This window comes from Lepidothrix coronata, unplaced genomic scaffold (genome assembly GCF_001604755.1).
Source record: "Lepidothrix coronata isolate B3197 unplaced genomic scaffold, Lepidothrix_coronata-1.0 Scaffold128, whole genome shotgun sequence".
In the NCBI taxonomy this organism is placed as follows: Eukaryota; Metazoa; Chordata; class Aves; order Passeriformes; family Pipridae; genus Lepidothrix; species Lepidothrix coronata.
The window spans coordinates 1021552-1037780 of record NW_016690308.1 but is presented as its reverse complement, the minus strand read 5'-3'; the positions used below and the strand labels follow the sequence as shown (position 1 = coordinate 1037780).

At 48.9% G+C, this 16229-nt stretch overlaps 1 protein-coding gene across 1 annotated transcript; it reads left to right on the top strand.

Moving 5' to 3' along the window:
* The first annotated feature begins 5628 nt into the window (after positions 1-5628).
* Positions 5629-15218, top strand: CRYGN (crystallin gamma N). The gene is made up of 5 exons (XM_017826530.1): positions 5629-5846; positions 7104-7176; positions 7533-7781; positions 9545-9690; positions 15012-15218. The coding sequence occupies exons 1-5, from the start codon at positions 5749-5751 to the stop codon at positions 15145-15147; spliced, it is 702 nt and encodes a 233-aa protein (XP_017682019.1). The 5' UTR covers positions 5629-5748; the 3' UTR covers positions 15148-15218.
* Positions 15219-16229: the final 1011 nt, after the last annotated feature.

Genomic DNA, 16229 nt, shown 5'->3' with positions numbered 1-16229 from the left:
CCAAAACAGTAAAAACAAACAAGGCTGGTCTGGGGAACAGCTAATTAAATGAAGTGTTTCTCATGCATTTTTGTGTCCATCTGAAAACTTAATTTCTGGCAGGAGAAAAATGGAGGGGAAACTTGTAATGTTTTTGCAGGCAGAGTTAGCTGTTGCATTCTGGTCTGTCCTAAGAGATGCAAGTTCAGCATCTTGTTTCTTTATTTTCTTTGTGCAGTTGTTCCCTCCTATTAAATAGAAAATGGTCTAAACCTCTCACTTAGCAGTGTATGCAGTAAAACTTGGTATTTTCTTTGGTTATCATGAGATTAACTGGCTTCCTGTTGGAAAAAAAAAAAAAAGTTGCTCTTTTTGTCTCCATTTAGGATATTTCCCAAAGTTTCTGAAAACTGCTGTTACATGCATTTTCATACCCTGTGCCACGTGCAGGTTCAGTAGCTGGATGGTTGTCATACATGATGGATTGCTGGAGTTCAACAACGTCAGAGTGCTCATTCAGGGAAACCAGTCCATGCCTTGATTTTGGATCCAGACTGGGCTGGGGCCATTTTCTTCACAAGAATCTGCAGCACTGGAAGAAGGGTCGTTTGGCTGATGGTAAAGCCACTGTGGAGGCAGGAATGACGTGTGGAGCACAGAGCAGTGTGTGTCTGTGTCTGTGGGGTGTTACCCTTCACTGCCTGATCACTGGGGTGATGGATGACTTGTTGCATGACCAGAGCCTGTGGCGTCGCATCACGGACACAATGTCATGTGGTCTGGATCACAGGGTGGAAGTTCTGGAATGACACAAACCTCAGTGACCACATTTACTCAATTTTTTTGTAAAACACTGGCTGCGTGGGTACTGGCAATTAGTTTAAAGCCCGAAATAGCTGCTGGACTGGGGCATGAGGTGTGCCAGCTGCTAAGACTTTAAGGCAGATGGATGAGGATATATGCAGCTTGATAGTCCTGGGATAACCGAGGTCCTGCCTTCCAGGGTGAGGCTTTTCAGAAGGGCTTAAAGGCAAGTGCAGGTTCTCTGGATGATTTGCAGTGGGAGCTTCCAAGACTTGGAAGGGACTTTTTACAAGGGCATGTAGTGATGGGACAAGGGGGAATGGCTTCAAACTGAGAGTAGGTTTAGAATAACTGTTAGAAGAAATTCTTTACTGTGGGGGCAGTGAGATACTGGCACAGGTTGCCCAGAGAAGTTGTGGATGCCTCATCCTTGTAAAGTGTTCAAAGCCAGGTTGGATGAAGCTCTTGAGCAACCTGGTCTAGAGGAAGGTGTCCCTGCCCATGGCAGGGAGGTTGGAACTGGATGACCTTTTGGGTTCCTTCCAACCCAAACAGTTCAGGTACTTGGCACTGAGAGGGAAGTATTTCCATTGCATTTTCCATAATAGCTGAAGAATTGAATTCATCCACATACGTTGTTCCCTTCCTCCTGTTGCTGGTTCATCCAGTAAAAAATGTGAATTATTCCACTTGTCCAAGCCTTTCTCTGCTAATAAGATCTAAAGACCAGCCATGTGCAATAGTCTTGCAGTTTTGCTGAAACGTATAGTGAAGTGTGGTCAGTGAACTTACTCACCCTTTGCTGTACAGAGATTTCATCTGGCTTCTTTGGATGGCACCTTCCAGCAGCTGGAGTCTGATAGAGGCTGGGGCAGCCTCCTGCTTCCTTACACTGAGCTGGCACGAGTTGGGTTCTTCACTGTGAGAGCCCTGAGGTGGGGTGGTGGGAAGTCTTGGAAGCCCTGTTGAGTACAGGAATGAGAAATTGCTATGCAGCAAACTGCTGCTTGCCTGGAGTTGACGAATTTATGCAGCCCTGCCTGGCAGCTGCCCTGATCCTTTGGAGGCTTCTGGAGGATTGTGATAAATGGTGCACAGATGAAAAGGTAAGTCACAGAGGAAATAAGTTCTCTGGTCCAGGCTAGAAAAAGAATTTATATACACTGAACAGGGCCCATCTTATTCTTAAGGGATGATCACTGGCAAAGGTGAAAGTGCAAAGATCCTTTTGCCGTTGAGGAAACAAGCAAAATATTTTTGCTGTGGGAGTGACCAAGCACTGTCCACTAGTCTCCCACCTTGGAGATACTCAAAAGTTGCCTGGACATGGTCCTGAAGAAACAGCTCTAGGTGCCCCTGCTTGGGCAGGAGGTTGGACCAGGTGACCTCCAGAGGTCCCTGCCGACCTCAACCACTCTCTGATTATGTGAAGATTTACTGTAAGCCAAGTTAAATTCTCATTGACTTGTGTGATTTAAAAAGTGCTGGTCTGGAAATGACTCGTGCCTTGTTTGTGTTCCTGTCCAACTCCTTGCTTTGCTGTGTGAATAATCCTGGGTCCCCAAGCCTGAGCTGCCCATCTCCCAGCTTGCTGTGCATGGAATGCTGAGGACAAGGAAAGCACTGGGGCAGGTGAGCTCGGCAAGGGGAGGATGGACTGCACACACAAGGTGGATACATGAGCTTTCTTTTTCTTGTTGTTTCTGTGCATAGTGAATTTTGTCACTGCCTGATTAACTCCACGATGGGGAAGGCTGGGGGCAGTTCTACTGTGGGTCTGTGGAATCTTCTGTACAGTGCTGCTTCTGTAAAGGGTTGGTGAGAGCACACTGGAGAAGAAGAGAACTGGAAAAGTGTTTTTACTGCTCCCACATGTCTGCAGTAGCTGTACTGCAGTATGTGGACCAGGGCAGAGCAGGATGGGCTGAAATCAGACTGCTGAGCAAGTTCTCTCAGCACAGGAGGCAGCAGTGAAGGCTTCAGCCTTTCTCTATTCTGATTTCTTTGAATGGAGAAGTTTCTGTGTCCGGACTTGCACCCTGGCAGTGATCAAGGACAACTTCTGTAGTTGCCCATGTCTCTGGCACAAGTGGGCATATAACACCCAGCTGGGTGTACCCCAACCTGCAGCACTTCCCTTCGAAGTGCAAGGTGGGCAGCAGCCCGAAACGAGAAGGGCAGCCTTTGGCATGGTGCACATTTTTGTGTTTTCACCTTTTTCAAAAAGAAATGTATAGTCCTACACCTTTGTTGCTGAAGAGTTGGTGCTGCTGCAGATGTCACAGGCTGCTGTGCCAGCGCGGTGCAGGTGGTGATGACGTGCCCGGGCTTGCTGGGCTTACCCTGCTAATTAGCACTGCTGAGCCAGAACCTCTCCAGAAGGAGAAATCAACAGGTTCTGATTAGTCCTTATGTAATCAGGACTGCTCATCTTCAGAGCATTTCGCTAATACTGACTCATCTTCACAGCCTCAGCTGATAAGGTCAAAATTGCTCCTCTTAGACACCTGGGGAAGGGGGGGCAAGAACCTTTGCGCAGATCGTTCAACTCGTTACTGAGGTGTGGAAATGTGGCTGAGCTAGACTGGGTGATGGGTGTTCTCAGCATTCAGCTTTTCCTTAGGTGTCCTGTTTCCCTACTGGAACTTTTCCTTGAAATACAATGAAAACTGAAAGGATTTCACCCCCCAAACCCCGGCTTTCTGATGATTTCCAAAATGAAGTGCAAGTCTCACCTCAGTCAGATGCTGGGTTGTGCAATGAGCTGCACTAACACTGATCCCTGAACACTCTAAGGCTCTAAAAGCTTTTTAGATTTTTTTCAATATCCATCTCTTTAATTGGCTAAACCTGATCCCATCTCCTGGTGAGAAGTCATTTTCCTAGCGGGAACCTGGCCAGATCTGAACCATCATTCTGTGACAGGGTTTCCTCAGTCTGGGGAGGTTTTCTGCAGTCTGGACTCCACATGGCTGACACGAGGTGTTGCGTGGCATGGGGTGGGTGGTGGGTCAGGGTGTGGGATGGCCACTCTTGGCAGAGATATTGCAGAGACTGTGTCTTAGTGCATCCACGATTAAGACAACATACTGAACACAAAACCATTGCCTGGCAGCTGATTCCCATTTCCAGCAACAGGTGATTGTATTCTGCCAGTGAGGGGGTGGGTTGAATGTTTTGCAGGATGTTCTGCAGTCAGTGTAACCAGCCTCCCCAGCAGGTCTGGGAGGCAGCACATGGTGTACTCAGGCACTGGGAATGGGTTAATCACCAGCAGAAATCAGTACTTTGCCAACTGGTCTGAGGTGGGCTTCATTGAGCAAAGTGGATTTCACATAGACACTCTCCCTTGAGTCATAAGAATGCTTTCTCACTGTGAGGTCTGTTGCTGCTCTGAAGAGGCCCACGAGATGTGCTCATTATTCCCAGGAGCAAGCCAAAAAATTTTCTGTGGGAAGGAGCAAGACCCATGGTTGCTCCATATCTAATAAGCTCTAAGTATCTTGTACTGAGGTAGGTGAAGAATTGATGAGCTTTTTTAGGCAAGATGGCATTTTGAAAGCCCTGAGATAAGGATTTTCTGCACTGAGTCTTACACTGCTTTGCAAATACTACAGGCTCCTCTAGAAGCTGAAGGATGGCCCTTCCAGAGGATGTGGAGCAACTCCTTGGCTGCTGCTCCCTTAATTGTTATTTGTGGGGGGTTGTACCTGCAACAGTGGGTACTTCTGAGCAGAATGCTAATCCTGCTAAGCCTCTGACAACGAATATTCCTGTTCACATTAGTGAGGTCACTCCCAAAGATTTACCTCCAGGAGTCACACCCTTTCAACCCTCTGGCTCTGGCCTGGAGCAAATTGCCCCAACATCATATGCCTGAAAGGCTGCCAGTGGCCAAAGGCTCCTCAGGCTGCTCTTTCCTCTCTTTCCTTGGCAGCCTTTCCATCTTTGGCAAGGAATTAAGGGGGTTTGTCCAAGAATTACCATTTGCCATTCTTCCATATTCTTTTTTTTCCCATTATTTTCCTTTTTTTTTGTAGAGATGGGTCCTTTGTTATTTCATATCTTTAACATGGCTTCTCAAAGAAATGAGAATAAAGTTGTCTCATCCTCTTTCCATCTCTCCTAAAATAGCTTTTGAGCCTGTTGGACAACTTCTAACAAATCCGACAGCTGGGCACAAGTCTCAGATTCAACAAGCTCCTGCACATTTAATTAAATCTCACACCTTAGGAGAAACAGGAAAATCCCATCGTGAGACAGAGCCAGAGGAAACCAGGCTTTTGTGGTTCCATAAAAAACTCCTCCTGAGGTAATATTTGCTTTCCTGGGTACTTTAGGGCCAGTTTGCCGTGGATGCTGTGGGTCTCCCTCTCATGGCCAATGCAAAGAGCACTGGGCTGTTATGACCCCAGTGGATGCAGAGTTGGGTCCCAGTGCCAACGACGGTGCCACCTTGTCCCCCTCATGTTCCCCGCCATGGCTGAGAAGAGGGACACGTCTCCTTCCCTCCCAGGGCACTGAGTGCAAGGCCACAGGGAAGGGCTGGTTTTGGGGAACACCACTCGTGCCCTCCAGCCCTGGCTGCCGCTCTTCCAAGTGAGACTTTCCGTGCACTGTTGCTTTTCTCTGCATCATCTGGTGATTAATTTAACACCTTAAAATTAGCACCGGCACTTCAGTGAGGGTTTGTTGTTTTTTTTAATTAGATGAGGCTTTTTTCATTCTTCCCTGCAGCCCCTCAGAACACATAAATGCAAGCCGTGTTTCTGCGATGCCGGGGCAGGTTCACCTGCGTCAGCTGAAGAATGTGTTTCTTCTCCCAGCGCAATGTGCCACCTCCCTCTTTCCTCCTCCAGCGCATCCCAGTCAACTGACATCCTCCAGCTCAGCCTACGTGTGCGCGCACACGCGCTTATTAACTTCTACATCTTAATTGAAAGGGCGGCGTGTGTTTAAGCCCTAATGATGACATCCTTTCTCCAGGAACGGTCTTTAATCTTGAAGCAAAGCGGTGAACCAAGGCAGCAGAGCAGGGTTGCCAGGCGAGGCTGCTGGCACATGTGAGCACTTGGACCTGCCAGGAAATGAGGGTTTAGGGTTTGCATTTGAAGCGCGTGCCTGATGGTCCGGGATAAGGGGGGAGATGGTGAGGGCCCAGTGGGTGAGGAAGAGGAGGATTGGATGAGCAGGAGCTACATGTGAAGTCTCTTCCAGAGCTATTAAGTAGCATAAAAGACAAGTCTTTTAAGACCTGGTACATCTCTGAATGCTGGTCCATGGGCAACCCCAAGGCACTTGCCTTCACCTCTTTGGCTTGTTAATATAAAATGATGAGGTTTATGGGCTGGGGGTTTCCTTTGCTTATTAATTTGTCCTGAGAATAAGACAATTAAAATCTCTGGATGTTCCTGTAACACAGACAAGGACTTCATGGTCCCATATAGCTGCAATATAAACCACTTTGTTACAGTAACTTTGTGGTCAAAAAGTCCCTCTAATCCTGATTTACAGCTGTGAGTCAGGGCTTCCGTGCTGGAAGATCAAAAAATTCCTAAAAATGATGTTTCTGAATAACATCAGTGGGTTTGTGAGCCCAACATTTGTGCTTTGGAGGAAATCAGGTCCTTGGCTTTCAGAGATGCCATTTAAAGATGTTTGAATGAGAAACTATTGGTTTGATGGATGGAGTGCAGTGTGCATTGGTGAGGAGTCTTCCAAGGATGCCCGCTCTTGGCTGCCATGCTGTAATAGGTGGGAAGAAGCTGGAAAAAAGCAGCAGCCTGATAGCGAAAGGCAGCAAACCTAACACAGAGGAATTATGCACCATTCTTAGAGAGATGCTGCTGTTTCCTTACTTATTTATCTGCTCTAAGAAAAAGTAAAAAAGGGAGGGAAAAAAAACAAACCAACCAAAAAAAAAAAAAAAAGAAGTCCTCCAAAAAAAAAAAAAAAAAGAAGTCCTCCAAAAAGGAGCGGTAAATGTGCACTGCTAATCGACCAAAGCCCTGCCAAGCAAATCTTTTGTCAGATCATCTGCCCAAAATCAAAACCCCGGACTCAGCAGGCCCCGTCACCGGCGGTTCTGCCTACGAAGCAGGAAAGCGCAAAGCCCCCGGTTCCCGCGGCTTTGTTAAAAAGCCCTCGCGACACCAGCCCCGGGCCGGCCCCCCCCTCCCGGCCCCTATATAGTGGGGTGTCCAATGTCCTGTCCATCCCGCTTTTGGTCTGGCTCCCGCTCTTGGTCTTGGATAACAGCCAGCAGAAAATGTCCCAATACTCAGGAAAAGTAAGTAACGACCCAACCGCTTCCCTTTCAGCCTGGGGCCCGAGAGCCCGAGCGCCCTCCGGGTTGGAGCCCCTGATGAGGATAATGGACCTGGCACACGCGACGTGAGTGATGATACCGGGAGCAAATTCGGGAGCAGGGATGGGGAGGGGTGTGGCAGAAGGAGCTGCGTTTCGGGAGCCAAGTTTCCTGTTTAAACATTCCTGCTGGAAATATGTGCAACAGAGCACGAGGCGGCGAGAAGCGTCGTAAACGCGGGATGCGCTGCGTTCCCAGAAAAACAAATGCGGTTCTTAGGAAAAAATGCCAGTGATGTCGTGGTCCTTGTGCCGGAAAGCAGCTAAAATAACCCAAACCACCCTGAAATGATGCAGCTGCAAGAGATTCCCATCTGCTCGGAATGGGGGTCCGGCCGTGCCGCTGCTCCTCACCACGGGCCCGTTCTCCTCCCTCCCCCCAGATCACTTTCTACGAAGGCAAATGCTTCACGGGCAGGAAGCTGGACGTCTGCGGCAGCTGCAACAGCTTCCAGGAGCAAGGTTTCCTCAACCGGGTCAACTCCATCTGCGTCCAGAGCGGAGCTTGGGTCTGCTTTGACCACCCCGACTTCCGAGGGCAGCAGTACATCCTGGAGCACGGAGAGTATCCCGATTTCTATCGCTGGAATGGACGCAGTGACCACCTGGGCTCCTGCCGGCCCGTCGGGATGGTGAGTTGGAAGCTGCTGGCGGCGTTTGGCTCTCCCAGCCGGAGCACCGTTGGGTTTTATTTCTCCTGGTCACGGGAGCCCCGTGAATAAGCGTCATTTAAACCTGTGTTCTTTAGAAATAATGTGTCCCATCGGGAAAGAAATGGTTTCCTGGGGAAGGTTTGTCCCATCTTGGAGCGCTCTGCAAAGGCCACAAAGCCAAGACACGGTTGCCCCTGTCCCCAGACAGGAGGAAAGTCCTTCTTCCTCCCACAGTGAAGCGCAGTGCCTTTAATGGGATGAGATGTTCCCGTGGTTTTCCAGATGAGATGGCAAGGTCCTGCTAGTACCAAGTGCTTTCCCTTTTTAATGCAAGCTGCTATGAAATATGCACCAGGGAATCCAGTAGGAGATTCATTGCCCAAGGCAAGTTTGAGCTGTGGCAGACTGGGCTCCCCACGGATGTGGAGGGGGAGTGGGCAGCCTGAGGGCTTTCTCTCTGAACTGGACCTATAGGGCAGCTGGGCTGATCCTAGCAAATTCTAGCTGAATTCTCTGCTGTTGCAAACCCCACCCCAGTAATCCTAAAGTAAACCATTATTTTCCCCTCCCATAATGAAGCTTTTAAAAGCACAGTCGAGAGGAAAGTTTAATTGGGAAGATTAAAAGATGACAAAGAAAAATGAATCTGAGTTGGGTCTTTCCATTGACTGAAGACCCCCAGGGCAATGATGAGCCTTCTTGGAGCTGGTGAGGTTTCTCACTGGCCCCGAAGCTGCTTTTCACACAACAGTGGGTCTGTTTCAGCTCCCAAAGCACCTCCATGGTCCGTACATGGAGGGGTTTCTCTGCCCCAGGCCCCGGACCCTGGCCAGCACAAGGATGTGCTCCTCCTTCCCGGGCCCAAGGTTTTCCCTGTAAGATGCCAGCAAGTGCTTTGAGGCATTTCTGCAGCACAGATTCCCAGAGGAATGTTTGCTCAGGCACGGTATCCACTTGGCTGCTGCCGGTGGCTGCCTGCTGTGGAGTTTGGCATCGCAGCCCGGCCTTCTTGTGCGCTGACATTGTTTATTTGAAAAATGCATTTAGGTATTCTTTGAATTTGGCTTAAAAATATCTTTTCAGCTCGGTCTGTCCCACATAGCTCTGCCGCAGGCTGCAGAGATCTCCCCGGAGTAATTTGTGTTGTGTCACCGCCAAGGGCTCACGCAGCAACGACGATGCTGGGAAAGTTTCCTTTTCTTCTCCCTGTTTTCATTTTCCTAAAAGAAAGGCACAACATCTCCCATCAGGAACAGCAGCTACACATGGAACTGAAGGCAACACGAATTAGTTTAGGGGAATAGTCCAGCATCTTTGTACACTGTGGATACGTATCTTTCTTTGCTGTGTGGGCGCACAGAGAGTCGGGTCTGCAGCTGATGCTGTATTTGGGATGAAGGCTTTGTGGGATGGGGGGGTGGATCTGCGTATGGAAGAGGGGCTACATGTGCCTGAGCATATGCACCCCATGAGCGATGTGTTTGCATGTGTCCACGGCAGCTGCAGGAAGGTGCAGCGGGGTGCAGGGGAGAGGGATTTTTGGCAGCTTTCCTGGTTGGTGTGCTGGGAGGCAGCACGAGTTTGTGCGTGCTCTGTGCATGCTGGCACCAGTGGTCTTGGACTGCTCTTCACATTCCCCTTCCAAAGCACCCTTCCATCTTCATCTTTGTCTTATAAAAGCCGGAGAAATAAATCGTTGCTTTTTTTTGTGTTACTGTTGACTCGAATCCCTTTGTCCCCAGCACGGCGAGCATTACAGGATTGAGATATTCGAGGGGAGCCATTTTAGGGGTCCCAGCCTGGAGCTGACAGAAGATTGCTCCTTCCTGCAGGGACAAGGCTGGGACAAGACCTGCATCAATGCCCTCAAAGTGTACGGCGACGGCGCGTAAGTAATTGCTCGTGTCCTGGCCCACAGCCCTGCCGTGCTCCCTGCCCCGCACACCCTGTGCCCAGCACTCCAGGGAGTGAGGGGGATTGGAGAAAGCCTGAAAGTGGGCATTAAGGTGAATTTTGGTGCCCGACCACTGAGAGCTGCTTCAAAGAGTGGCAGCTAAACACAAGCTACAAGCATTTCAAGACACCTTTTTACAGTGTATGGAACAAGATATTTAAAAGCAGCTTGATCCTTTTTCCTTTTCCTTTCCTTCCTCTCTCCCTTTTCCCCTTCTTCCCTCATGCCTTCCTAACATTTTTGATCATGTTTCCAAATACCACTTTGAAAGCTGCGCAGAGGCTTTTGGGGAGGGTGGATGCATGGCTCGGTTGGTGCATCAAGGCTTTTGTCTTGCAAGTGGCTTCAACACCAGAAACCTGGGTGGCACAAGTGAGGCTTAAAATTAAATCCTGCTTCTGAAAGACAGAGGCAACTGCAGTGGTGATGCCCAGACACCCCGTGGGGGTCTTGGTCACCCCTGGTGCCTCATGAACTCACTTTGCAGATGAGTTACTGATGCTCAGCCTCATCCTCCTGCCTCTACAGATGCCCCTAAAAGCCTCAGAAGTATGTAAGATTTGCTTTTTCCTTGTTGTTTTGGTGGAAATTTGTGTTTTCTCTATGGTGTTTGTCTTTTTAAATGTCTTTTTTTTCTCTTGTTGTCCAATGGGTTGTCTGTCTCCCTTTTCCTCTCACAATTGCATTTTTACTGCAAGTGTGCTGGGAGCTGGGGAATGCCACAACATCCTCCCAGAGCCAAGCAGAGGGTGGCTGGAGGGAAGCACGGGGCAGAGGGAAGCCTCTGCAGAGGAAGGAACATGGCTACATTGTTCTTCACCTGTCCTGGACTGGATATTGTGCAGCTCACCAGCCTCCAGCCTGGAATGCTGGACTCTTTCTGTTCATTTTTCCTTCAGAATAGTTGTTGCCATCCGATCTTGTGGCACCCTGACAGCGAGTGTCCTGCAGGCCCCTTTTTCTGATTCAACCAAGACCTCTGCTCTTCCAAAAATCCAGGCTTATGATTAGGCAGTGGCAGTTCATTAAAACCAAGGAGCAGAGCTACCCACTTCCAATGGGAAGAAATGGCTGGAGCCCACTGGGGACCCTGTTAGAGCTGAGCATTTGAGTACCAACACTGTAAAGCCAAGAGGGAGCCCGTGAGTACTCTAGCAAGAGCTTTAGGGCCAATTTACTGCTCAGGTCCTTGTGGCAGAGCCTGGAGCTTGAGAAATTGGGAAGCTGCCCAGAAACTTTCAAGCACTTAAATTTTTCAGATTGATTTTTCCCTTCCCCTACAAAATATATCGGGAGCACAAAGCTTGCTCTCCCTTGCGTGGGATCCTGGGCTGTTTGTGTGAACATGTTACATGACTTCTCAAGGTCCTTGAGTAGTGATAAAAAATTGAAAAAAAAAAAACAAGCACCGAAAGGAGCATGGTGAGGAAACTCGCTGAGGTTTGTAGTATTACATTCAGATCCCAGGAAGACGGTTGTTGGAAATGCTTGGAAATGTCTGTAAAGTCAATTAAAAGGTAGGACAGTGCAGAGGGACCTGCTGTCCCCAGGCTGCAGGAGGGATGGATAAGATACCACAGTAGAGAGGTGAGACCAGGGAGGAGAAAGGGACCCCATGGCACCACTTTTCTCCTTTGGATGGACCAAATAAGCGCAGGTGACTCCAGAGGTGCTGCAGGTGTAGGTGATGCTGGGCACAGCCTGGCAGAGCTCTCCCAGGACCCATCCACTGCCATTTGTGGAGCAGAGGACAGGGGGTCAGTGGAGACGAAGGGAGTTTCAGCCACGGCCTCCATCCGTGATTTTTACCCTCAATTCCCTCAACATGACATCTGTTGGATACAGAAATATTTGCTTCCTTTTCAAAATCCATGGATGGTGTCACGTGCTGATAAAAAGTTGCTGCCTGCGCTTGTGGAGGCGGGCGTGCCTGAGGGAAGTGATGATGGATCATCTGGAAACATGGGAATGGAGACAAACGTCTGCCTTTGGCATGGTGCATGGTGGGGCCGAGGGTGTCCAGCACCTTTCCTGCTGCCCTTCTGGGGCTGGCAACTGTTACCCCACACAGCCAGAAAGGGTGATGATAAAGCTGTTAAAACCATGCTGGAAATGAGATTGCTATTTTGGAGCAGTTTCGAGGTGTTGCCGCCTCCTCGGAAGCTGTTGCAGGTTGAGTGGAGAGTGGCTTTGCCCTTCCCACAGGCAGAGCCAGCTCCAGTATCACATATGGTATCATCTGATTTTAGATGAAGACGTGCTCATCTCGTCCTCCTTTGTGCCTCAGCCACTCCACAGAGGACTGCTTAGAAACAACAGCTTAAAAAAGCTAAATTTGTTTTGCGGCCCAGGAGAGAATACCCCAAAAAGGGCTTTTCTACACCACAGTGACACAACTTGCAGGAAGCAGACCAACCGTTTATTCTGCTGAAACATTTAGGAGTGTTTGGTAGTTGTTCTGCAGGTTGTGAAATGTCAACCAGAACAGGTACCCAAATGCTGCTGCCCAATGAACATCACATATTTCTCAGCAGAGGCGATACCTGCCTGTGGCACTGCTTGAATCCTACATGGAGAATGAGGGACTTCCAGCCCCACTGAAAGCCTCCTGGTTGGTTCAGGTTGATGCTGCAGCATTTCCCTCCTCATTTTTCAGTGTGAGCAGCCAGTTTTGGCTTATAGGGTTTGAGCTGGTTCCATGCGTGTTTTATTCCCATGTCCTCTGGGTTTATGTGCTAATGAAACACAGCACCAAGATGTTTAAGGGCTGTGTGCTATATGCCTGCATCAGCCCTCCCATGCTGGGCTTGAGAACAGGATCATCCTTTTTTTTGTTTCTTTTCTGGGCTCCTGACTGACTTGATTTCTTCTCTTCCTGACGGTCTCAGAGAACGTAAATTTTAGGCAATAAAGGAATAGCTAAGTAAGCCATACAATCCTTCACTCATCACCTTGCACTGCCAATACACTTCATCCCCATCTTTTTGCTATTCCCTTTATTCCTCCTTTTTTTTTTTTTTTTGCAGCCTTTCCCTAACCAAAGGGACAAGCCAGTGGGTTCTTGTCACCACACCAGGTCACTCAGTGTGCTTCCATCTACCCCAAGGCCTGTCCCATTCCCTCCATGTGATTGTGCAGACACATCAACCATGTGTCTGGAGAGAAACACATAAATCTTGGGCAAGACAGTGCCTATGAGGGGTTGCTTTTCCCCCTGCTCTATTCCCCAGGGTCCACGTGCTGTTGAAAGTTGTCCTAGAGCAGAGAAAAGCTGGAAGAACCACCGTGTCCTGGTGGGCCAGCAGTGCCCCGTGGACATCCCTGTTCTACCACCTTGCAGTACCTCCAATAGCATTAGCAGTGATTGAAACGTGCAGAAAACAGGATTGGGAGCTCTTTCCAGGAGTGCATGAGGGAGGGACAGTGAGCTGATGGCCACAGAGATCCAAATCGTCTGAAGATATGGAGAAGCGCATGTAAGATGAAGGTACGGGGGAGAAAACGAAGAAAGCCATGTGTGCCTTAGGAACAATGCTGGGGTGTATCTAGAGGAGGAGGATAATTTTATGAATTGTTCTTAATTAAGCTGAGGAGCTGAGGACGCTCTCTGCCAGTGCACATCAGGATATGTGATGGGGGTACATGGCTTCAGGGCAACCTCAAACTGCTGCAAACTCACGTGAGCACCAGGCAGCCTTCTCCATGTGCTGCAAAGTGAACTTCAGAGGAAAAGTCTGAGGATGGCTTTGTAATTCCAGTTCAGATACAAACTGGCTGCAAAAAGTGCTGAAGAATGCTTCCTTGTTTGTGGGAAGCCTGTTGCAGCGATGGTGCAGGCACAGGCCGGGGCAGGAGAAGGGCACCAGGCAGGTCATAGTGGTGCACAGGCAGCTGGGAAAAGGGACCGGCACAGTCCCACCTCATGTCCTCTCAGAAACACAAGACAAATCCAAATATGTCAGGGAATCTGTAAAATGGCTTGATTAAATACCCTAAACTTCTCTTTTTTTTTTTTTTTTTTTTTTTTGCTTTTAAATAATGCCCATGGGTGGCTGGTTTTATAAACAACTTTTTCCCTCAAGCCTCCACCTTTTTTGCTCTGGCTCAAACTGATCTGAGTTCTCCAGCTGTTGTCTGACCCTGGAGGCCCAGCAGTCTTTGACCCATCCAGTACTTGAAGGATTTCTCCCTGGAAATCCCACATACAGGAGGTCCCAGCCACAATGTCCCCGCTGAGTTCCTGGCAAGACAGACCACAGAAACCAAATGACTTGGAGGATTGCATTTCTGCTCTGCTGTCATTGCGGAGCCAATAGATGGGACAAGCAGCACAGATCTTTATAAAATCCTGAAAAACATTGGTAAGAGAGGAAAGAGGCAGAGATGAGCAGCTCAGCAATGACACAGTGGAAACATGACTGTAAAACTGTCAGAGCAATGGCAAAACTTGGTTTAAACAGCTTGGGAGATTTCAATAGAGGACAGAGGTGACACTTGTGGCCACTTTAATATCATGACAAATGTGACTAAAGGGGGGTGAAGGGAGAGGAGAACAGCAAAATTATTCCTCTTGGCCACTAGAATTGCTCCTGACTTGAAGACCTTCAAACGGTGAAAGACATGCCATGAGCCATCCCCACAGGGAATGATGTAGCCAAGCCAGGTGAAGAAGTCAGGCAAGCCAAAGTCACCAAGGTTATTGAGTGTTTCATCTATTTGACTGCATTCCAAGGTAAAGTTGTGGTTAACTCTGGATGCAGAGATGAAGTGAAGATAACCAAGCCAAGTCCTGCTCTCTGTTGGAAAGCATCAAAGAGGCCATTAAGAATTACTAACAAAGAGAGAAATTACTAAATATGGTTCCCATCATAGCTAATGAGTCAGTTCAAAGAGGCAGAACATCCATCAAGGGTTGCACATTTCTCCTTACTGTCCAAAAGAAGGTTATCCAGGGGCTGAGGGGACTCATGTCCTTCTTTAGCACTATCAAAGGCTATTAAATTGTTTCTGTTGCACATGGTGAAGCTCGAAGAGATCCATTCCTAGAGTTATGTGAAGAGGGGAGCATCTGCTCCCAGGCTTCATCACTGGTGTAATCCAGTACAAGGTCCAGTCTGGCTGGGGATGGTTGCCAGGCTATTCTAAGGGAAACCCTTGTAGTTTGTGGTGCTGCAGTGCCTAAATGCAGCCACTCCACGTGGGCACTTGGCATGACCACAGTGTTGGGACCCAAGTGACCCTCCCTCTCTGCTCAGGTGGGTGCTGTACGAGGAGCCCAACTACCGAGGCCGCATGTACGTGGTGGAGCGCGGTGAGTTCAGCAACTTCAACGCGTGGCAGGCGCGCAGTGCCAGCGTCCAGTCCATCAGAAGGGTCGTCAACTACTTCTAGCTGAGCTTCCACCCCACCAGCATCGCCCTCCTCCCCTCTCACTGGCCTGTGGAATAAATTGTTAAACACCAGCTTTCGGCTATAAGTGCCTTTTTTTTTTTGCCCGTAACGAACATGAGTTCAAGAGAGAACAGACTTGCAACCTTTCTAACCGTGATTTACACGCTACGGATTTGCTTTTTTTTTTGCTCTGCAGTAAATATAAGGACTTGGGAGTGGTATGGGGAGGACTTGGGAGTGGTGGGCCAGAACTGGTGGTGACAAGCAGATCCGGGATCTTGTCTCCCTCTGCAGTTTTGTGGTCTGACACATGTTCCCTCTGCCCTGACCACCACGTGATGGACCCAGCTGACTCCTGGTGCCTGGAGGGGGTCACGTTGGTGCACACAAGTGTTGGGAGCGCGGGCGCGCAGCCGTCGAGGGCCATGTGAGGACACATGAGGATCATGGCAGGATCCAAGAGACTCGTGGGGTCTGTCTGAGCGTGACATGCTGCTCTTGATGCAAAGGTGACAGAAATCATTCATCCTGAGTTACTTTGACCTTAGATCAGCACACATTAAAAAATATATTAAAAAAACCCAACCCTGAAGGCACAAAACCTGAGCAACCTTTTTTGCTCCCTGATTCATAAGCCTTTCACATGAAAATGACATTTTGAGCTATCAGCAGCAAAGAAAAGCAGCACTGCTGCTTATTGCACAACCCTCTTCCCATCTTTCTGCCCCTTCAGTGCTCCCGGTTCATCCCAGTTGTTTCAGTGGCCCTGAACCCCATTCAATGGTTGGCAACTGGGGTGGGAACAGCTCTGCCCCTTCAGCTATGGACCATCCAAGCCTGGTTGCTTCCCCTTGCAGTGCAGCCCCCAGAAGTGCAGTATCCTCCTTTCTGTAAAATCATAAGCTGTGTTCAGCCTTAGCTAAGAGTTTTTCTGGCTGTTTCAGAAAGGGGTAATTTTATTCCTTTCACTCCGTTACTCTATTAGTTGTTAAGGCTTGGCTGTCTGATGGATCCTGACAGGCACGGGCATGGTGCCGGCAGAGCTGCAAAGCTCTGTGTTAATCCAGTGGGAAGGCTGCTGA

What these genes read in the sequence shown, in the direction of transcription:
- CRYGN (XM_017826530.1), top strand. Translation starts at nt 5,749, where the DNA reads ATGATGACATCCTTTCTCCAGGAACGGTCTTTAATCTTGAAGCAAAGC. An exon ending in AGGCGAGGCTGCTGGCACAT is followed by an intron (nt 5,847 to 7,103) that starts GTGAGCACTTGG and finishes CTTCCCTTTCAG; the next exon opens with CCTGGGGCCCGAGAGCCCGA. An exon ending in AAAGTGTACGGCGACGGCGC is followed by an intron (nt 9,691 to 15,011) that starts GTAAGTAATTGC and finishes CTCTCTGCTCAG; the next exon opens with GTGGGTGCTGTACGAGGAGC.